We start from the raw sequence: 23,339 nt of genomic DNA, 5'->3' as shown, positions 1-23,339 counted from the left end.
CCGCATGGATTGCCCCATCCTGAGACTTTCTTCTTTTAGAAGTAATTATAGAATTACAGCGCCTTAAGTATGTGCGCAACACCGGCTAACAATAGGGCCTGGGAGCGTTTCGTTTTAAGTGGACCGTGCTTGAAAGTTGTTATTTATTTAAGGGAGACCGTAGCCTTGCGTATACTTTGCTAGCGTCCGAAGAAACGTTAAAGAGAGAGAGGTAGATGAGTCCTGGCTGTTCAGCTAGTTCTGCGGGAGCTCGGCTTCCCTGCGCCGGGTCCCGCTCTCCCCGCCCCCCTCCGGGCGTCGCGCGTCTCTCAGCTTCCCTCCCCTCTCAGCTGGAGAGAGAGCTTCGCCGTCCCTCCTGAGCCGGGGAGGGGAGGAGCGACGCGAAAAGGGGCGGAAGTGCAAACAAGAGCCCGAGGAGAGCGAGCGAGCTTCGGCTTGCCGTCTGCTCTCACACGCTCGCGAGTTTGCTGGGAGCGCCTGCGCGTCGTCGGTGTGCTGCTGCTGCTGCCTGTGCGCCCTGAACTCCGCGCGCCTCGGAAGTGAGTGGAGGGGTTTTGTCTTTTGCGCGGGAGGGAGTGGAAAAAACGGACTTTTGCCGGAGGGGCCACTGCGCCGCCCGAGGTAAAGAGCGAAGAGGACGAGGCTCCCTTGCAAAAAGGCAAAGGGGAGCGCGCGGGGAAGCCCTTCGCGTAGCCAAAGGAGGGCGGCGGCGGCGGCGGCAGGGTCTGCGGAAGCGGAGAGCGACGCCTTTGCCCAGGGCGTGGGGCGAGGCAGGGGGCTGCTCCTCTTCCTCCCCGCGGCGCCGGCTCACTTGGAGCCGTGAGGGCGTGAGAGAAGCCTGCCGCGAAGGAGACCTGTGTCGGTAGCAAAGTGCGCGCAGAGGAAGGGAATAAAAGCAGGGAGGGCGAGTTCAGCGAACGAGGCTCGAGTACCGAGAGGCAGCCCTCAAAGTCCGGAATATAAGACATTCAGAGATTTCTTATTTCTCTTTCCAGTTCCACCCATCCAATACCCCGACTTTATCTTTTCAGAGAGGCGCACTCCTGTCCGTGGCACTGGGGTGAAGTCTCAAGAGTGCCTGTCTGTCTCCCTCCCCCCTCTCCCCCCTTTCAAAGACCAGTGATCGAGTAAACGGGAAGTGAGCAGCCAGCTATAATCTTGTTTGTTAGGTGCCTGCGCTGCCTCTCCTTGGGGTCCTTTCCCCAGCTTCACTTCCCCCTTGGAAAAGAAAATCACATTTCATCACAAAAAAAATTCCTTCCAGTAGCACCTTAAAGACCAACTAAGTTAGTTCTTCAGCAAGACTTTAGCTAGCCGTTCCTGCAGCCTGCTGACAAACCTGTAATCCGGACGTGGCAAAAGACAGCATGGAGGGGGAAAGAGTCTTAGGGAACACATTCAGGGCAGGGCAGGTTGAAGGGTGTGGGATTGTTTGATGGCTCTGTTTTTCTGGCCGTTGTCAGGGCTTTGGTAACTAGGCTGCAGCCAGATAGAAAAAGTAGAAGTCCCCTGTGTGTGTGTGCACATACATGCACACCCACATGGTATATGGTTAGTGTGGCTTGACTTTTAAGGGTAGGGCTTTTTGGTTTGGTGCCCTGTAGCTGCCATATTTTGTGGTATCCTTAAAAATATAATGCAGCGTAGCAACCTGTTCCTTGCTTATTTAACTATACAATCTTCATGGGAACAGATGCCCATCTGAGACTTTAGGGGAGCAATGAGATGAACTTAAACATTCCAAAAAAGTTGCTTTGGCAACATTAGCCCAGTGCGAGTCTTTAAATGTCAAAATGAGCATCTAAAGTCTCTTGAGGGGAAACAATTGCAGCTTCAATGAAACGGAGATAGCAGATGATGGTGCTAAGTGAGTCTTTAGTATGTATGTTCTGCATACAGTGCATTAAACCAGATAACTACCTCCATTAATGCATTAATTTCCAGAATATGACATCCTCAAGTATAGACATGTCGTGTATTGCAGAAAGGGGCAGTGAGCATGTTCTATGAGCGGTTGCCAGTGGAGGTTAAAGCACATTGCTAACCTCTGACATTCTGTGCTTTGAACTCCTGTCTGTAGCAGTGGGTCCCAGCAGTGGGGCTGGCAGAAAAAGATAAGGATTTTTTGCAGTAGTAAGGCTCTCTCTTGAAGGAGGTGAGATACCAGTACAGGTAGTCTTTCAATTTGACAGCCACTAGAAGGATTCTGGTTCAACTATGTGCTTGTATTTAGAAGTTTGCCTTGGTACAGTGTGTCCCCCACCCCTACCTTGGGGAGGCTTGTTGTGCAGTTTGAGAAACTTTAATATGAATTGTTGTGGTATGCTAAACCATATTTGGGCAACGTTGTCAATGCCACATTAAAAAATGCTACTGGTTTTGTAGTTTTGCCACACACACCCCCCACACCAAAGCAGTAAATATTATTCAAGGAAATAAGAAGTATCCTTTATAACACTCCCCAAATCACTTGGGGTAAATGCATTTCCACATAAATACTAGGTAACTTTAGTATCTTTCCATACCATGCTTTGGTTTCGTTTTACAGTCTGTGCAGCCTCTCAGCCTTTCCAAATCGATGGGAATGGATAACAGCTTCTACGTAAGGCTCAGTTACAATATTTTATCTCATGTGGTGCTGAAACACTTCGCTTGAACTTTGAACAGCAGCAACAAATCTACCATTTAAAAAAACGCCTTAGGCTTCATATGCAAATATTTCGCTTGCAAAATGTTGGTTTGTGTTATGTAACTTCTGCTAGCTACTGCTTTGTGTGCTTTAAGAGTTAGGTAGAAGATTTCAAGGGCTGTTATTCTTTTTACTGTATTAACTTTAACACTTGCTGTAACTATACAGTAGTGTTCATATGCACGTATTTCTAAATTCATAAAGTCTGAGAAACCCTTTTTAAAATGAAAAATGATATAATTATTCATTTTAAGAATGTATTGTTTTATTGATTCCTTTTATGCAGTTTTAAAAGGAAGTTGCTTTGACTATTGGTCTATAACTTTATTGGTTGTTTAATAACAATAACACTAAATTCAGAGAGCTGCAGATATTTCACAGCAAGAAAGCCAGTGATTAAGCATTCATAATTATTTACTATCCTAACCTGATATGTGCTAAGGTACATGCATATGTGTGCAGACCCCAATTCCACGTTTTGCAGTATCATTTCAGCCTGAGCTTAGGGTAACAATTGAATAACCCTTGTGATTTGTAATTATTGTGTAACAATGCAATTCTTGTTGCATTGTATCATTTCGGCCTGAGCTTAGGGTAACAATTGAATAACCCTTGCTATTTGTAATTACTATGTAACAGTTAATGCAATTCTTTATTCTTTCATCTGTGCTCAGATGTTTCCTTTTGCTCACCTTAAGGCAGTGGAGATAGAACCCTTCCTTATCTTGGGGTGACACTAAACATTTAGCTTAATCCTCCATGGTTTGACTGAAAACAAATAAATGGCATTCAAGGCTTTGGAGAAGCTAGACAGCAGAGGTTCCATCTTGATGGCTTGACGGCGGTTGCAGAGTAGGAGGAAATGGAACAGCCCCAACCTAGAATCCTTTATGTGCCATGTTTTCAGTTCCATTCTCTTGCGCCTGTGAAGCATTTTACCTTCAGAAGAGAGAGACTGAGGCACCCAGGGCTGAGTTCTGAGGGGACTCGGCCATGGAATCTATTTTTGGAACTGGGCTGAGCAGGGTTCATGTATGGCATTTTTCAGTGTGTACACAAAGCATCTTGCATGTAAACCTAAACACCATATGTGTAACATAGGAAGCTTGCTAGGGGTAAATTTTGCTAGCAAATTTGGACTTTTTCCTGTGTGTGTGTGTATATATAAAGGTAAAGGACCCCTGACAGTTAAGTCCAGTCACGAACGACTCTGGGGTTGCGGCACTCATCTCGTTTTACTGGCCGAGGGAGCTGACGTTTGTCCACAGTTTTTCCGGGTCATGTGGCCAGCATGACTAAACTGCTTCTGGCAAACCAGAGCAGTGCACAGAAACACTGTTTACCTTCCCGCCGGAGCGGTACCTATTTATCTACTTACACTTTGACGTGCTTTCGAACTGCTAGGTTGGCAGGAGCTGGGATTGAACAACGGGAGCTCGCCCCGTTGCGGGGATTCAAATATGTATATGTATATGCAGTATCTAGCATCTAACCTTTAGCATAGGAGCTACACCTCTCCAGTCCCCACCCATGTTTAGAATGAAAGAGGAAGCTTTCTGAGCAAAGATGGCTCACTATTCTATCTGTAATTCTGTTGCTTCCCACCTTTCTATTGGTATTGGCAACACAGAATAAGAACATAGCAGTAGAAGTGGGGGAAAGCACCTAGAAATAACACCTAGCACTTATTTATTTTTATTTATTTATTAAATTTGTATACTGCCCTTCATAGGTGGATCTTGGGGCAGTTCACATCATAAAATACAAAAAATAAACAAAAAATATATAGTAAAAACAAGAAAAAATGAAACAATAACTCCCCCCTCCTCCCACAAACACATTTAAAAGTATGTAGGCAGCACATGAGCAAAATACTCAGGGGAGGGAAGCTCTCACTTTGTGTGAGCCTTGGAAGCACACAAGAACATGATGCATCTCTATCTCCAGGTGTTGAGGGCTGTCTGTCGCCACCCAGAAGCTCAGCAGAGAGCGAGAGAAGGACAGCCCCCTCGAGATATTCTTTCTATTTGTGAATGTCTTACAAAGTAAGCGCCCATTCCCTCTCCACCCTGAATCCTTTGCATCTGCTGGAATATGGATGCGAGAGGTTGTTCCTTTGGTCTGTGGCACATGGAAGGTTCAGGGAAGGGGAAAGAGAAAGAGAGATCTCCTTCGTGCTCATCTGCAAATAAAATAGACAAGAAAACATTCCTTGTTTGCTAGTGGCTAGGCTACCTGGATAGGGATACTACATTTGTGTAACCCTGTGCCTTCCTGTAAAAGGATTTCAAAAGTGCAGCACCATTCCAGGGAAGTCCCTCTTTCCAGCCTGGTGTAACGTAGACTACAAACTTGTGGGTTTCCAGAGCAAGGTCTCTAAAGACCTTGGTTGGGAAGTGGTCCATAAGATACTAGTCGTAGGGCAGGCTTCCTCAAACTCGGCCCTCTAAATGTTTTTGAGACTACAATTCCCATCATCCCTGACCACTGGCCCTGCTAGCTAGGGATCATGGGAGTTGTAGGCCAAAAGCATCTGGAGGGCTGAGTTTGCGGAAGCCTGTCTTAGGGATTTTAGAGAGAATTGGTCGCTACTGCAACATTTCATGGTTCTCTGTGGCTGAGCAACCATCAGTTACGTGGTAGTTGCCAAACAGTCTCTTAAGAGAAGTTGAGTTAGAATTCATTGTGGTAATCCAAGCAGGATTGCAAATTCCCTGTCATGCAGGAAGTGGTGCAGCTGGACAACCAGCCAAAGCTAGCAAAAAGCACTCCTGGCACAGATGCAACCAGCATATGAGGAACACGAGGTGTACTTCCAAGCTGCAAGGTCTATTTTTAGGCTGATATTTGCCCTGTCCAAAACTGGCAAGTACTCATCTCCTTATTTTACGAACGTCAGTGTTTCTCTTACAAAGGTTCTAGTTAATTGGTTAGTCAGTTTTTGCAGGGTGATTTGCATCAGAACGTTTTCTGAGGCCCTGGAGTATGGTCTATTTTAGCAGGCTTGTTTTGCTTGTATTTAGTAAACAAAGCTAAAAGCTTTGAAACTTCCAAGCTCACCTAGTATTTGTTTGCAGTGTTGCATCCATTCATTGTTACTTTTGACTTTATGAAATAATGCCCCCCCCCCCGAAAATTCACAGGCAGGGCTTTGGACGTTGGTGACTCTCTTCTTAGAGAATTCAAAATGTTAATATCTGAAGGCCGTATTGCAATTGTTCTTTGTACGTGAGTTTCTTCAACTTTCCAAATAATCTTTTAAAACTTCCTTACAGGCATTCATTCTCTGGAATTAGACCTTGACTTCCAGACGCCATGAACAACTACAGCGTTTCTTTGGTTGGTCCAGCCCCCTGGGGTTTCAGGCTTCAAGGTGGCAAAGACTTCAACATGCCTCTGACCATCTCTCGGGTGAGCCTATTTTGCCTTTTAAAAACCTTTTTATGTCAAAAGCTGCAGCAAATATGTGCCACTTGAAACTAGTGAAAAGGAATATTTGGTAACATTATGTGTCTGCTGAATGAAGAGGCATTCAATTCAGTTGGGTGCAATTGGGTATTCATCTTGTTTTTAAGAGAAGTAGCAGTGTCCTGTCTTGGAAGTGGTGGTAATGGCCTTCAAAAGTTTATTATCTGACATAGTCACTAATTAAAAGAGTATTTCCTGTCCTTTTGTGTTTGTATCATAATTAGTATTTTGCTTGTGTTCTTGCTTTTTATCAGTTGTGCATCTGAGTTACGATATGATAAGAGAATACACTTGAATGTGTTAATTGTGATAGACATTCTGGTTGTAAAATGGCAAAAAGCAACAGCCAGAACCTGATTCACTTTCCCTTCATTTAGTGTAAGTGAGATGTGGATAGACAGTGCTGTGGGACTTAATTTAGGACTGGGACTTTGTTAAAATGCCCAGGTCTTCTCATATCCATACTTTGGTAGGTAAAGGTAAAGGTAAACATATGGACTTAACCTTGGATGGTTAAGTCCAGTCAAAGGTGACTATGGGGTTGCGGCACGCATCTCACTTCAGGCTCAGGGAGCCAGCGTTTGTCCACAGACAGCTTTCCAGGTCATGTGGCCAACATGACTAAACTGCTTCTGGTGCAACAGAACACTGTGACATAAGTCAGAGCACACAGAAATGCTGTTTATCTTCCCGCCACAGTGATACCTATTTATCTACTTGCACTGGTGTGCTTTCAAACTGTTAGGTTGGTAGAAGCTGGGAACAGAGCAAAGGGAGCTAACCCCATTGTGCAGACTTTCTGATTGGCAAGCCCAAGAGGCTCAGTGGTTTAGACCACAGCACCACCAGCGTCCCCCCATCCTTTGGTAAAAGTAGTCAACTGACTAGGAAAATGCTGTTGAATAATGTATATGTGCCCTGTGAAAGGGCAACCCTATGACTTCTTACCCAGAAAATAGTTTCCTGTTAACTATTCCAGACTAGAATACTTACTACTTTCTTTTGCAAAGGTAGCTCAAATTATTTCATTTAAAAATATTTAAAAGGGCCCTTGTGTGTGGTGATGGTAGACAGAAATGTTTTCTAACATCATAAGATCAGAGAGAACAGATGGATAGCACAGTCCAATAGTCTTCAATGTTTTTTAACCCTGGATCTTCCTATAACCCAAGCATACATTTGGGAACCCATGATGGTAATGTTTGTGGTTAAGTCCTCATCCACCAGTTGAAGGCCAATGGCATAGACAACGGAAAAACAAAGGAAATGGGTAATATAGCAGAAAGGAAATTCAAAGCAAGCAGTTTAAGATAACACATTAGGGGAGTCAACACTTGGAAAAATGTGTTCTCCAAAGCTGATTATGTTGAGGAGTTCGGAGCTGTCATGGAGTCTCTAGGTTGGATCTATTTTGTAAGTTGTTCTTTTAAACTAGAAAAAAATGTGTATTACCATGCAGGGGTCTTTAAAGTATCCTAGGGTAAATAAAGGGACTGTTTTCCCCCCATTGCATTTCTTTCCTCTGCTTCCTTAAAAGACCACATTTTTAAAATGGTCCGGCTAACACATTAATTCCCAATACATAACCCACTAGCGTCTTGTAACAGCAGTGCTGCCTTGGGCTCCTTTGGGAGGAAGGGTGGGATATAAATTTAATAATGCAAGTCTCATGAAAGCAAATGCAATTTATGCATCATGGTTATGTGTGTGTGACAGGTCCCCAGTGGATTGCATCCATATTAATAAGTATGAACTAGGACTACAAATACATTATACACATACACACACAGTTCAAATGTAGATTGGAGTTAATGTTCAGTGTGTGTTCCTTTGTACGGCATGTTGGAATTAACACACTTCATTCTGGTATGCTGATCAATTGCTCCTCTGATAGTATAATGGAACTGTGTTGTCTTATGGGTACATCAGAACAGGGTGTACAACACAACACTCTTCTCTTCCCAGTAAAGCCAGAAGTGCTAGCTAATTAAATGTTGATAAAGAAATGCGCGAACAAAGGAGCAGAGCTGTTTATGTGCCCTTTACCAAGGTCCTGCTGTCTTGTTGTGACCTTCTTGGGTTTGGGGGAAGTCATGCGTGCAATTCATTCTGTACTGCGAGAGCAAGTTATTTTTATGGCTTTGTATTGGGAGCTGGCATCTCCATACTGCTGCGTACAAAGGGAAGCTTAAAAATACTTTTCAACAGCACTTTTAAACGGTGACTAAATAGAAATTAGTTCCTAATGGATTTTATTATTAGCAAGAGCCATCCATAAAAGCAAAAGTCATATTCAGTAAAGCACCAAGAGTTTCCTTCATAAAAACCACTGCACTCACAGCTTCAGTAGAATTGGTAGCTGCCTGTTTGAAATGGAAAAAATGATTTCAGCTTTCAAATGCCGGGTGAAGTAAGCTCAAGCGAATGGAGAAGGCTTTGATCTGAGCTAATTGCAAGCTACGAAACTTTAAACAATTTGCCATTTTTACCTTCACGGTTGCCATAGCAAGCCTGCTATTTTCAACCCGGTTTATGGTTCTGGAAATTGGATTATGGGGAAGACCCATGGAATCAGATTTAATTTAGGGCAGCCTTTCCAAACCTGGTGCCCTCCAGATGTGACGGGCTATAATGACCGTCATACCTGGCCATTGGTGTGCTGGCAGGGACTGGTGGGAGATGCAGCCCCATACATCTGGAGGGCACCATGCTGGGGAAAGCTCATTTAGTGACTAACTTCCTAGAATGGAAACAGTAAAGTAAAGGTAGTCAGCAAGGAAGAGAGAGAGAATTGGAAAACATTTAATGGGAGTAAAAAGCGGACGGGAACAAAACTGTGAACGGAATTAAAGGGTATTTTAGGAGTACCATTACATTAAATCACCTTATGTATAATGTCTCTTTAGATTAGGCATTTATTTATTTTGAGTATTTATGCCCACCTACTAAATGAAGTTGTCTAGGTGGCTTATGATATATAGCTTAAGATACAGTAACATAAACAAGAAATATTATAGAAGTAACAAAAATCATCATCATCCCCTCCCCGAGCCCTCAGTTATTCCAGTTGTCATTCTGCTTCTGAATCTCTGGAGCAGGTCTTGGAGGAAATGACCCAGACTCGGAAATGACAGCTGAAGTAGCCAGATGCTGGACCCCTGCAGAGCAACCTCCTCACATGTGCTGCTGCTGTTGTGCCTTGCAGTTCCTGGCTCTGTAGGCAGATGCAAAACAGGAAGCTGCTTCATACTGAGTTAGAACATCAGTCCATCTAGCTCAGCATTGCCTGTACAGTGGTAAAAGGTAAAGGTAAAGGTACCCCTGCCCGTACGGGCCAGTCTTGCCAGACTCTGGGGTTGGTGCGCCCATCTCACTCAAGAGGCCGGGGGCCAGCGCTGTCCGGAGACACTTCCGGGTCACGTGGCCAGCGTGACATCGCTGCTCTGGCCAGGGCCAGAGCCGCACACGGAAATGCCGTTTACCTTCCCACTAGTAAGCGGTCCCTATTTATCTACTTGCACCCAGGGGTGCTTTCAAACTGCTAGGTTGGCAGGCGCTGGGACCAAACGACGGGAGCGCACCCCGCCACAGGGATTCGAACCACCGACCTTTCGATCGGCAAGCCCTAGGCGCTGAGGCTTTTGCAGTGGTACCTCGGGTTAATAACTTATTAACCCGAGGTACAGTGGTACCTCGGGTTAATAACTTAATTCATTCCAGAGGTCCGTTCTTAACCTGAAACTATTATTAACCTGAAGCAGCACTTTAGCTAATGGGGCCACCTGCTGCTGCCGCACCGCCACTGTGCGATTTCTGTTCTCATCCTGAAGCAAAGTTCTTAACCCGAGGGGTACTATTTCTGGGTTAGGTTAGCAGAGTCTGTAACCTGAAGCGTCTGTAACCTGAAGCGTATGTAACCTGAGGTACCACTGTACTGACTGACAACAGCTCTCCAGGGCTTCAGGCAGGGGGCCTCTCCCAGTCGTCCCTGGCATTGCTAGGGGTTGAATCTGGAGCATGGAAGCTCTACCACTGAGACAGATACAGTACTAGCATAACAAAGCTTCTGATCCTGTTCCTTCTGCCATTCTCAAGACTGTGAAGGAGGTGCAAATGGGCATGAGGCAGTTTTGCTCCTAAGCTGAAAAGCAAGCACAAGAACCTTAGCCAGTAGATGTAGTTTTAAAACACTGTTGAGTACTTCCAGCATGGTATTGTGTTCATTGTTTCTGTTGAGTAATAGGATGAATTTTATGCTTGAGGAGTATGTATCAAATCTCCAAGGAGGCCTCTGAATCCCCCTTCTTTTGCTTGATTTTCAGAGGGCATATGTGGGTATCCTCCCTATCATAATTAGTTGAGCATTCCTTGTCTCCAAGGGGAGCTGGTTCCTCTGTGAGTCTAGTGAACATACGTTCATGCACCACAGTTGCTGGACTGGGGTCGAATTATACCACTATAGGAAAAGCAAACATTTTTTCTTGCTTGGCTTCATTCTTAAGTAGGTTGCAAATCTGGACTGTTTAAAATAAGAAGCTTTCAGTTAAATGTCAAATGAAGGTAAGCCATATAAGTTTAAGATGCCTTTCATATCAACTGAAATGCTTGAAAGAAGCATGACACAGATTCCTGGATCTGTTGTGCACACCTTTCTCCTCACTCCAATAGACTTAAATACTTGTGTCCTCTTATGAAATATTTGTAGCAGTAAACTTTGTAGAGTTTGTTTGCTAGGAGTGACTGCCTATAAGCACAACCTAGTGGACAGAAAGCTTAATTTCACACCTGTAACAAAACAAATGAACGAACGTGTGGAAAGTTGCAGATGCATATGTTTACATAATATATTTGTATGTTTTGACCCCACTTCTCTCTCTCTGCCCTCCACTCTTCACACACAAACATGGTAGGTTTAGCCACTCAGTAGTTGTATATGTGCTCTCCGTAGTTCACTCATATCTGCTGAACGTTCCACTTATCCAGATACAGGAACACTCAACTGGATGATGCTGTTAACCATGTTAACCGGATGGAGAGGGGGAGAATAGTAGGTTGAGTAGCTTGTGGCTGCAGAGGAGATGGAAGGGAGGGAGGGAGGGAGGGAAAAGCTGCAGTGGGAGCTGGACTCCAAGCATGTGTTCTGCAAGTATTGGCTGTGCTATTGTGGGAAACCTGGAAATAGTGTACACTGAAGCTTGTTTGTATTGGGACCAGAGATAGGTTGGGCACATAGCAGCTCACAAGATCATACTTCAGCTGAATAGTGGGTGGCACTATTCATTTGTCTTTGTATCAATAGAGGGTTCTCAATGGGAAAGCTTCTGAATGAACTTGCAACCTAATTTGCTCTGTGCAACCAGTTCCACACTAGTTTCAGGGGGAAATAGGACCTTTCTGGGCCACAATGCTGGAGAACACGTGAAATGGTGGTGAAACTTGGCATGCAGGGGAACAGGTGCCCAGTCTGTATTTTAAAGGGCAAAGAAGCAGTTTTCATGTGCCCTTTCCTCTACATTATACTGCTTGCTAATAGTTATCTACAATGCAAAATGTAGCATGAGAAACCATCCTAACTGAATCTGTTTCTACCTTATATTCATTTCAAAGAAAGAGCTTTAGCTGACAGGCAATAACAAAGAAGCAGATGGCTAGTTGCAAAACATCCAAAATGAGCTTTTGGGCAAGTTCCACACAAGTACATTCTGTTTAATGTAAACGAGGAAGAATTAGACTTTGTTTTTCTTATTTTCATACTAAACTCAGAGGGCTGGCTACTCCAGTCAGTGTCCCCACCATTTTGAAGAGCTATTTTTAGTTGAAACTGCTTTCTCATTATTCATTTGTCGATGGTTATCTTTAAGGGCATTGTGAGAAGAGACAGGGAGTTGAAAGGTTTGTTTGTTTTTCTTGGTTGAGTGCCAGGAGATAATATGGGTTCCTAACTTTTTTGAAAGGAGGGGAGAAAGCCTTCCATCCTACTATCCATATAAGGAAATGCATGACAGAAGATTATCTTTTGTTTGCTTAAAATAGTGGGAAAATTGGTATTTCCTTGACCAAATAAAATGTTTTTCATAGTTGGCTTCTGAACTTTAGGAATGCAGCAAAACCCTGTCAGTTTACGCCTTAAATGGATTCATGCAGTAAGGTCTAATTGTTTTGTCTTGTGTCTGAAGATATCTTTAATTTTAAAACTTGCTTAATTTAGTTTACTGAGAGTGTCTATTCTGAGCAACAACCTAATTTTTTACTGCATCATATGATTGATGTACGATACCAATGTGCTTGTCTGCTGGACAGGAGTGAAACTTTCCCCATCAGAGAAAATCTATTCATCTTTTTTTAAAAAAAACATTTTTTTTATTGCTTTTTTTAAAAGTACAGAAATACAGAAAAAAGAATAAAGAGTGGTTATAAGAAAGAGAGATATAAATAACAAATTTCCATATTCTTTTTCCATCTAACCTATAGGACTTCCCCACATCCTCCGAACCCTGCGTTCTCTGTCTTATAAAGCATCAGCAATTTGTTAACTTATTTCAAAACTTATTGTAACTTCCATTTTATCATGTTCCCTATTTTCAATTTTACTGTCACTCAATTTTTATATGTTTTATATTAAACACAATAAAGTTATTTCATTATTTTACCTCTGAATTCTTGTGTCTTAATTTTCATTCCAATAACTTACATTTGCTGAAGCTAGAATTTCCTGAAAGGTGCATTTTTTTTAACATTCATACAGCTTATAGTGTTTTTTCAAATAGTCCTTAAACTTTTCCCAATCCTCCTCAGTTGTTTCTTCTCCCACGTCTCGGATTCTGCCAGTCATTTCAGCCAGTTCCATATAGTCCATCAACTGCGATTGCCATTCCTCCAGCGTGGGTAAATCTTGTGTCTTCCAGTATTTTGCAATCAGGATCCTTGCTGCTGTGGTAGCATACATAAAAAAGGTTCTGTCCTTCTTAAGCACTCTCTGGTCCACCATGCCCAGAAGGAAGGCCTCTGGTTTTTTAGGTAAGGTAAATCTCAATACCTTTTTTAGTTCATTATGGATCATTTCCCAGAAGGCCTTCACTTTCGGGCAGGTCCACCAGAGATGAAAGAATGTCCCTTCCGCCTCTCCACATTTCCAACATTTGTTGTCAGACAGATGATATATCTTGGCTAACTTGACTGGGGTCATGTACCACCGGTATACCATTTTCATAATATTTTCCTTCAAGGCAGTACATGCCGTGAATTTCAAACCGGTGTTCCATAACCTTTCCCAGTCTGCAAACATAATGTTATGCCCCACATCCTGAGCCCATTTTATCATAGCGGATTTGACTGTCTCATCCTGTGTATTCCACTTAAGCAGCAAGTTATACATTCTCGAAAGTAGTTTACTTTTTGGCTCTAACAATTCAGTCTCTAGTTTCGATTTTTCCACCTGGAATCCAACTTTTTTATCTATTTTAAATACCTCTTGAATTTGCGCATAGTGCAACCAATCTCGTACCTTAGTTTTCAATTTCTCCAAACTTAGCAACCTCCAATTGTCTCCAGTTTTTTCAATTATTTCCCAATATTTAGGCCAGTGGGCCTCCATGTTGGGTCTCTTACGTGCCTTGGCCTCCACCGGTGAGAGCCACCTCGGAGTTTTACTCTCCAATAAGTCTTTGTATTTTATCCAGACCCTCCAAATTGCTCTTCTGACAATATGGTTTTTAAACAATTTGTGCACTTTGGCCTTGTCATACCACAGATATGCATGCCACCCAAACGCATTGTCAAACCCTTCCAGATCCAGGACATCAGTGTTCTCCAATAAAATCCAATCTTTCAACCAGCAGAAGGCTGCAGATTCATAATATAGCCTCAAGTCTGGCAGGGCAAATCCCCCTCTTTCTTTCGCATCAGTTAATATTTTAAACTTTATTCGGGGCTTTTTGCCCTGCCAAACAAACTTAGAAATATCCTTCTGCCACTTTCCAAAACATTCCACCTTGTCCACGATCTGTAGGGCCTGAAACAAAAATAACATTTTCGGCAATACATTCATCTTTACAGCAGCTATTCGGCCTAACAAGGAAAGTTTCAATCTTGACCATATATCCAAGTCTCTTTTGATTTCTGACCAGCATTTCTCATAATTATCTTTAAACAAATTCAAATTTTTGGAGGTCAAGTATACCCCTAGGTATTTTACTTTTTTAACCACATTCAGCTCCATTTCTTTGGAGAACTCATCTGTTTCTGTAGCTGTCAAATTTTTTGCTAAAACCTTGGTTTTTTGCTTATTTAATTTAAACCCCGCCACCCGACCAAAATCAGAAATTAATTCTAACACTCTTTTAGTGCTGGAGACTGGTTCCTGAAGTGTTAATACCAAGTCATCTGCAAATGCTTTCAATTTATATTGTTTCACTCCGACCTCAATTCCCTGGACCAACCGGTCCTTTCTAATCATATTTAGCAACACCTCCAGGACTGAAATAAACAATAGGGGGGATAGAGGGCACCCCTGGCGTGTCCCTTTTTCAATTTTAAACTCCTCTCTCACCACATTGTTTACTATCAATTTAGCTTTTTGTTCTGTATAGATTGCTTCTATACCATTTTCGAACCCCCGCCCCACTCCCATCCCTTCCAAATTTTTCTTCATAAACATCCAAGAAATATTATCAAAGGCCTTCTCTGCATCAACAAAAATCAAAACCGCTCTGGTGTTCAAATTTGTTTGTAGAAGTTCCAAAATGTCAATAATGTTTCTTGTGTTGTCAAACAAATGCCTACCAGGGAGAAAGCCAGCCTGGTCTTTGTGAATCACTTCATTTAGTACTTTTTTAAGTCTATTTGCCAAAATATCTGCAAAAATTTTATAATCCACATTTAGGAGTGAGATGGGGCGGTAGTTCTTAAGTTGGGTCTTTTCAGTCTCTGATTTAGGTACCAATGTGATGAAAGCTTCTTTCCACGTTTCCGGTGCCCTCCCTCCCTCCATTATCTGGTTGCAAACCTCCATCAAAGGTTGTATCAAATAGTCCTTTAAAACTTTATAATATTTGGAGGTTAGGCCGTCCGGGCCTGGGGACTTGCCAAGTTGAAGATTTTGAATGGCACTTTCAATTTCTTGCTGTGTAATATTACAGTTCAGGTTTGTTCTCATTTCCAGGGGTATTTTTTGTAATCCATTAGTTTTTAGAAATTGATCCACCTCTGAGGCTTTTTGCGGCCCTTGTGTATAAAGTTCTTTGAAATACCTCTGGAAGCACTTTCTGATTTCCTCGGGTTTCTGAACCATTCTCCCTTCGATCTCTAGATTTGTAACCGTATTAAGCTTTTGTCTCTTTTTCAACTGCCAAGCTAGCAGTTTCCCACACTTATTCGCCGATTCGAAGGATCTTTGTTTCATTTGTTTAATTTTCCATTCCACCTCTTGATTTATCAGTTTTGAATATTGCGCCTGGAAGAATTTCACTTCTCTTAACACGTCCTTCGACTTAGGCCTAGATCTTAATTTTTTCTCTCCTTCTCTTATTCTCTCCAATATCTTCTCCTTCTTTTCATTCCAGAGCCTTTTCTTAATCGTGTTTTGTTGTATAAGAAACCCTCTCATGACTGCCTTACTTGCGTCCCAGATTGTTCTTTTTTCCACAGTAGTATTCAAATTTATCTCAAAATAGTCCTTTAGAGTTTTTTGGGCCTTCTTAACAATCTCCTGATCTCTTAGTATAGTGTCATTCATTTTCCATCTAAAGGATCCGGTTGTATTTAGTCTCAATTCCACTTTCAAAGCATTATGGTCGGAGCAGGTTTTTGGGCAGATTTCCACTTTTCTAGTCTTAGGTGCCAGTCCTCTAGTTGTCCAGATTTGGTCGATTCGTGTCCATGTCAGATGAGCTTCAGAAATGAAAGTCCCTTCTTTCCCTAGAGGGTTCTTAACCCTCCAAATGTCTACTAAGTCCATATTGTCTGTCATTTCAAAAAAAGTTTTGGGTAGTCTGCCGTCTTTCGATATGTTGGCACTTTGTGACTTATCCATATTTACAGACACAACCCCATTCATATCACCCAGCATAATGATGTTACTATAGTCCAAATAATCCAGCATAGTCTCATGCAGCTTCCTGAAGAATTCCGACTTTCCCTCATTTGGAGCATATATTCCTAATATCAAAATTTTTTCTCCTTGCGTCTGTATTTCAATCGCCAAAATTCGGCCATATTCATCTTTGAATAAAAATTTCGGTGACAGGCTCTCCTTTGCGTAAATCACCACTCCTCTCTTCTTAACTTTGTCTGAAGAAATAAATTATTGGCCTAGTCTTTTGTTAATTAACACTTTTCTATGGAGCCTTGTCACATGTGTTTCCTGTAGGCAGATAACGTCCAGTTGTTCCTTTTTCAAAATGTGAAAGACTTTCCTTCTTTTTTCCGGGGAGTTTCCGCCATTTATGTTCCAACTAAGAAGCTGTAGAGACATCCTGAATCAATTGACGGGTTCTACAATGGGGTATCTAAGCTTCCTCCCGATCCCGGGGGAGGTAATGCTGGTCCTGGTCCTGGTGGTATAACTCTTGGAGATGGTCCCGGTGGTGGTGGAGGCCAAGAAGCTGCAGCTCCTTTTTGCAGGTCCTCCTCGTGGTCGTGTAGGAACTTCTGCTGGTCTTCAGGTGATTTAATCTTTATTTTCCTTCCTTTGTAAGTAAATGAAAGTCCTTGTGGAAACTCCCACCTGTAAGGAATTCCGTTGTGTCTCAACAATTTGGTCAAATCTATATAGGTAGTCCTAAGTTCCAAGAGATATTTGGGTATATCTCTGTAAATTTCGGCCCTTTTACCTTCTACCTCCAAAGGTTTCTTAAAATGTAGGCCTAATATCTTATCCCTTTCTTCTCTTGATCTCAGAGCAACCAAACAGTCTCTGGGCTTGTCTTTCTTTACTGATTTTCCCAGTCTAAAGGCTGTCACAATTTTAAAGTCCTTTTCTTCCTCAATTCCCCAGAATTTGGAGAACAAAAGTGTCAAAAATCCCTCTAGATTATTTTGTTCCAATTCCGGGATAGCCCTTATCCTGAGATTACTATCTTTACTTTTCAATTCAACCAATGCCAGGTAGGCTTGTTGTTCCCCTACCTGCCTTCTCAAAGGTCTTACCTCTCCTTTAATTTCATCCACCTTTAAGTTCGCCTGTTCTGCTTTTTGGTTGGCTTCCACAGCTAATTTATAATTTTCTGCCGTAGCTCCTTGCAATTTCTCAATTGCCTGAGTGTGCTGCGAAACCTGTTCAGTTAATTTGCCAATAGAGGATGTAGCTTGGTCAATCTTTGATGTTTGATTGTCCACTTTTTGGTTTAAGACTGCCAATTGTTCCAAAATTTGTTTTAAAACTGTTTCAGATCCTCCAGTTGCCATGTCTTCTGCAGCAGGCTGCACTAGTTCCACCTCCTGTGCTGTCAGCACAGTTGGGACAGATGATCTGCGGTGATGAGTTAAAGTTGTTTGCAAAAGTTGCCCAGATTTTTTCTCTTTTTCTTTATCTTTAGCTTTAGCTGCTCTTGTTCTCCCTGTGCCGCTCATTCCACACCTGCCTCTGTTCAAGGTCAAATGGTCTTTTGTCCCATGGGAAAAACAAGTCCCAAATATAAATAAAAAGAACCACAAAAAGTTTCAATAAAGCTCAGTTCCCATGCAACTATATTTCCACAGTCCTATAGGGGGAGTATTTCAAAGCTTCAAAAAAGAAAGGAACTATTTTCCGCCATTGAAGTTCCTCAATTCCCCATATTGAGTTTTGTAATTCCCAAACACAAAAGGAAGGTTTCCAGAACTTCTAATCTCTTAAAATCCAGCCATAAAGTATCGATACAGGTCCATGCAACAATGTTTAATGTTAGTATCTCAGTCTATGCAACAATTTCGATCTCTGCAACAATGTCGTCAGTTTGACAGCAATTTGACAGTTCTTTTTCTATGCACTGGCAGCCCGGTGACGGGGTTATCTCTTTCAGCCCTGTTTAGCCCAGAAATTGGAGGATAGTTCTAAAGAATAAAAGTCTATACAACCCACAGTTCTTTCCTTTTTATCTTCAAAATACAGAGTCTCTCAATGCACCCTTTCTTCCACTTTTACAATCCCTTTTTAAATACTTCAGCTCGTTTCCGAGCCCTTGCTTTGATCTAATTAGCAGAGTCGGGAGGCGGACTTCCTGTTACTCGCCTCCCGCTTTCGGCCGAATTTCTTCAATTTAGTTGGAAAATTTAGGACCCTTACTCACGGGTATGTTGCTCCAATTCCGATAATTTCAAGAAGAAAGGTCAGCGCTCATCATCAGCAGCAGCGCGGCTTTGCTTCCACGAAAAGAGCGATGAACTCACAGCGCCGCTCCCCCTTTCACGTTCCGGAGCCTCTTACGAGGCTCCTTCCCCGCTTCTGGGGGGGCTCCAGGCGCCCGCCGAGTCCCACGGCCGCAGGCTCGCTCTGCCTGCGGTTTTTCTTAATGGGTCTCCGCTTTGCCGCAGCGGACGACCCTTTTTCGCGGAGCCCCTCTTCACAGCGCAAAGAGGACCGCCATTGCTGTTTCGCGCCGCCTCCGGAAGTCCCAGAGAAAATCTATTCATCCATTGGATTCTCTTTGTACTTGTGCTCTGTGTAATCCCTTGCCACCTATTTATCTCTTTTTTATTGATTGATATTTTGTACTTTATTTAAAAGCATCAAGAGTCTGGCATACTTCTTTTTTTTACCTACTTACTTAAGTGTCCACTTCACAAAATTGGCTCAGACTCAAGACATGACAACCTAGTCTGCAATAAACTTGTTAATCCTACAGGAGCCATAAGCAAGTCTCTTTGTGCTGGCTGCAATGGACTAACACAACCTCTCTAGAATTAGACACTTGATCAGGAGTTCCAAAAGTTCCCAGGTGCCTCGCTGCCAGAGCACTTGGTAGTATTGCCTTAGGAATATGAACCATTTTTTCCAGTCTTTACTAGGCTGTTTTGTTGCTTTTCTTTGCATCCTTTAATGCTCTTAGAAAAACATGGTTGTGTCATACTTACCAGGTACTTTTATTCCTGTTTCCCTTGCACATTTGTTTTACTGTTGCATCATATTGGCTTGGCTCCCAAGTTAACTAAAGGAAATTAATTCATGGAAGGAAAGCTTCTCATCCCTTCCTTCCCCTTGCAATCACCTGCACCCTCTGCAAAGGTGTTCATATGAATAGTGGCCTGAATGACGTGGAATGGTGGGTATTATGGGCATGGAGAATTATCCAAAAATTGGGGAACTTCCCTATGTGGACTTACTGAGTTCTTTAACTTCTATTTCAGGATTCATGCCATTGCACTGATGTTGTGAAGATAATCCACAGGGAGCCTGGAATTATTTTGTCATATGCATTCTCTCCCCACCCCCAATCAGTCAAGTTGTTATAATCACTTCTTCAGGATCTCTTTAGTGACTCACCTTTAGTGTTATAGCCTTAGCTACTTTACATAATTTTGTCATGTATGGATCTTTCAACCAGCCCAGCTTTCTAGATGTTCAATGAATGTGAATTTAAGCTCGGAAAGAGCCCATGACTTTTATTACATAACACTCTGTGCATGTTATGCTTAACTGCTAAAGCAAACACTCTTTACATGCAACCCAAAATATCTTTTAAACATATGGTCTCTTGGCTTATATAGCTTCTTTGTTCTATGTCAGTAATAGATGGGGGTTGAGGGAATTGGTCTTTCCCTTTTTCTATCATGTGCTTGGCAGCGCTTCTGCAATATACACAATTCATTTGCGGCTCATGGTAGGTAGAGAAAAGGGAGCACTTTCCCTTTCAAAATTAGTAGAATGTATATGGGTTACTCAGATATGCAAGATTAGTCTTTTGGGAGCTGCTGCTCAAGGGCATGATGGTCAAATGGTATTTTATAGGGCAGTAAAATAGTGTTTTGTGTTTCCTACTTGCATTATAGTTAGCAAGCTGCAACACAGACATAACAAACTGCATAAGACAAGGAATTGATGTGAAATATTAAAGTTAACTAATACAATAAAAACAGTAACTAAGAGTCACCATTTATCAAACTGATTATTCCAATCATAATAAGAAGTATTTATTACAAAGGGAAATTGAAATAAATGTAAGCAAGCTGATACATTATTATAGTATCTGTGATCCATCAGCACAAAAAATGAGTGCTTGAATGGTGCTGTGTTGTGCAACTCCGGGCTATCTACATGAGTTCAGTACAATGGTACCTTGGGTTACAGACACTTCAGGTTACAGACGCTTCAGGTTACAGAGTCCGCTAACCCAGAAATAGTACCTCAGGTTAAGAACTTTGCTTCAGAATGAGAACAGAAATCGTGTTCCAGCAGCGCGGTGGCAGTAGGAGGCCCATTAGCTAAAGTGGTACCTCAGGTTAAGAACAGTTTCAGGTTAAGAACGGATCTCCAGAACGAATTAAGTTCTTAACCAGAGGTACCACTGTATAGCAGAGTTTGAGCACAATCAACCTGTGCACCAAGTTAGGCCCTGCACATATCCCAATTTGTCCTGGCAAGGCTGCGTCTCCTAAGCCATGCCCTCTCACCCCCTCCTGGCAGGTAGAGATGTGGCTGTGAGAGAACAAAAGGAAGCTTAAAAGTGTGCTTCCAGTTGTTTGTTAGCAAGCAAGTCTTGCTGTCTTCAATGATGAGGAACTCTGCAGGGCCCTGCTGTCACCACTGATGGACATTGGCGGCAAACCTTGCTTGCCAGAGAACAAATTGAGGCGCTCCCCATCCCTATTCTAGCAACCAAAATTGGAGCAAGACCGCAGCAGCTGTATGTATGTATCTTAATTGTGCCCTTCCATGTCATTGATAGATTAGGTCATGTTGTTAAACCATTGGTATGGTAATTCTCGTTGCTGCCTTTGGGTTGATGTTACTTCTGGGACTGAGTTCCAGCAGTCATGAAGTGTTGCAAGCTTGACATTGTACCAGACAACTCTGGATTTAAAATTAGGAACAGGCCACTGTTCCTTTGGTTTCTGCTTCCCTCTCTTGTGGATGACAAGGCAGTTTGTAGAATCATATGGTGCTGCCATCATCCTACCCCAACTTAGCCCATGTGGTGGAGTGTTCTTATTGCTGTTTGCTAATAGAAGTAGCATCTTACTGAACCAAGATGCATGATTGTCCCCCATATGACTGCGTTAGACAGCAATAAAACATGTGAACCAGAATCACGGTAACAGAGCATGTTGGGTATAAGCATCACTGGTTTTATGCAATCCAGAAATTTTCCCTCTGTCTCCTCTGACATTCCAACAGATTTGGGGGCACATATCTTGAACTGCACACTTATTCCTACTTCCTTTGTTATTTGTGGAAGCCTGGCTATTGTCATTGATCTTTTGGTTAACACAGTACAGATACTTCTGTGGCTGCAGCATACACGATAGACGTTTCAGACTTTTGGAGAAGATCGTGGGCTATAAACTAAGCCAGTGAGGGTTGTGGTAATCATTTCCAGCTTTGTCAATGTGGTGCAGAAACTCCAAGTGACCTTCACGATCTTTCCCCTTTGTGGTATGTCTGTGTTTCCCAGTGTTGTTAAGTGACATTCTGGTGCCTAACCAGATGACACATTTCCTTTTTTGGTATTTTGTAAAACAGCTTCTCAGATGAACTTCAGGAAGAAATAGTAGTGGTTTGCATTTTTGTATTGTGGGTGCAGAAGTTGAAGGAACTGGTGTGTTTAAGGAAGAATTGGGTATTGGGACTTTGAATAAAACTCTGCTGTCTGAGTGTGGATCACAAATCACCTTATGCTTCTGTCATAGAAATATACTACACCAAGGAAACTGAGTGGTTTCTAGGAGGTGTGCTTACTGCTGTGTTGGTGCAAAGTTGCAAGTTGTGAAATTACAGTAAAGTTGCCTGCAGGTAGACTGGCACAAATTGGGGAGTGGAATCTTTCTAAATTTAATTGTACATTATATAGTGAACTGAGCTCTTTCAAAGAAGTTCTCAGAATCAAACTTTGCAACACTTCTTTAAAAAGTGGAATGAAATCCTCTTCCAGTGCCTCTGGCCTTTTGGACTGTCCCAGTTTCCTCATAGAAGATTTCCCCCTCCAGATTGAACTTTTAAATCAAATGCTGATCATGGCAGGATTAAGTGTCATGAACTTGTTTTGATACTTGACCTGGGTGAGACTGCTGCCTTAAGTACTTAATGAATAGCCTAGGTCAGCTCCATAACTGTGCAGAATTAAGTTGCTGTCTCACTGACATGGCACCAAACATTCTGTAATCGTTTAAAGCCTTTGTCAATATTTTGTTCTAGAATTGAATTAGCTCATGTGAATCCATGTTTTCTGGTGAGTTCAGTTATATATGAAATATACTAAGGTGATTTATATTGGTAATCGTTTGTATATGTATACTCATGGTATTTTTTTCAGGTGAACATATGCAGTGTTAGAAACTCAGATATGCATTCTAGGTGCCAAATGGCTCCTTAAACCAAGGTTACAGTCACCAAAATGGAATGTTTAGTTGCCATTTTGGGACAAGACGACTGTAAAGTCTTATTTTTCAAAGAAATGGGCTGACTGTTATTGATTCTCATTTAAACATCTGGCTATTTCAGACGACAACCTTGAGCTAGGTTAAGAGCTTTGAGAACTTAAAGAAGAAAAGTCACTTTTCCCAGGGACAGTCCACATATATATTGGCCTATTCTGACCTCTTTCTCTTAATGGTATTGGTCCTGTTCAGGCTGCACAGAAATAGCATTTTGGTTCCAGAAATTCATTCCAATTGTGCAGATAAAATATAACTGATAGAATTCTACAGGATGGGGTATTAGTGTGTACAAACAGTCCAGATCTGATGATTACCAGGCATGTACCTCCAGAAGGTGGAAATGTCAGGCACCATCTTGGTGCCCAGGCGTCTTCACTTGGTTGAAAGTGGTCAAAGGCCAGGTTCAAAATGCACCTGGCTAATTTTGAACACTGCACATATGGCCTTGTTAGACTTTCTTAATGGATGTTAAGTATTGAGAAGTGACTTTTCACACAGCTGCCCTATGTGACCTTAGCACCCTGACTTCCACTCTCAGTGATATTCTGCAATTATAGCACTGAAGACTCTTGATATTTAAGGACAGATTGAGGTGCTAGTAGTGCTATAGTGT

At 42.2% G+C, this 23,339-nt stretch overlaps 1 protein-coding gene across 5 annotated transcripts in view; it reads left to right on the top strand.

Annotated features, from left to right (window-relative positions):
- The first annotated feature begins 234 nt into the window (after positions 1-234).
- The window catches only part of PDLIM5 (PDZ and LIM domain 5), a 129,481-nt gene continuing 106,376 nt past the window's right edge, over positions 235-23,339 (top strand). The window contains exons 1-3 of one of the 5 annotated variants that reach the window (XM_083756435.1): positions 236-539; positions 2,549-2,602; positions 5,965-6,100. In XM_083756435.1, the coding sequence (XP_083612561.1) occupies positions 6,005-6,100 (96 nt within the window). In that variant the 5' untranslated portion in view covers positions 236-539; positions 2,549-2,602; positions 5,965-6,004. Of the gene's footprint in view, positions 540-2,548; positions 2,603-5,964; positions 6,101-23,339 lie in introns of all 5 variants that reach the window. The other 4 variants (XM_083756436.1, XM_083756434.1, XM_083756437.1 and 1 more) reach the window with 4 other exon arrangements.

The sequence above is a fragment of the Podarcis gaigeae genome (genome assembly GCF_964106915.1).
Source record: "Podarcis gaigeae genome assembly, chromosome: 9".
Taxonomy (NCBI): domain Eukaryota; kingdom Metazoa; phylum Chordata; class Lepidosauria; order Squamata; family Lacertidae; genus Podarcis; species Podarcis gaigeae.
Note: the sequence above shows the minus strand (reverse complement) of the source record. Positions and strands in the feature narration are given on the sequence as shown.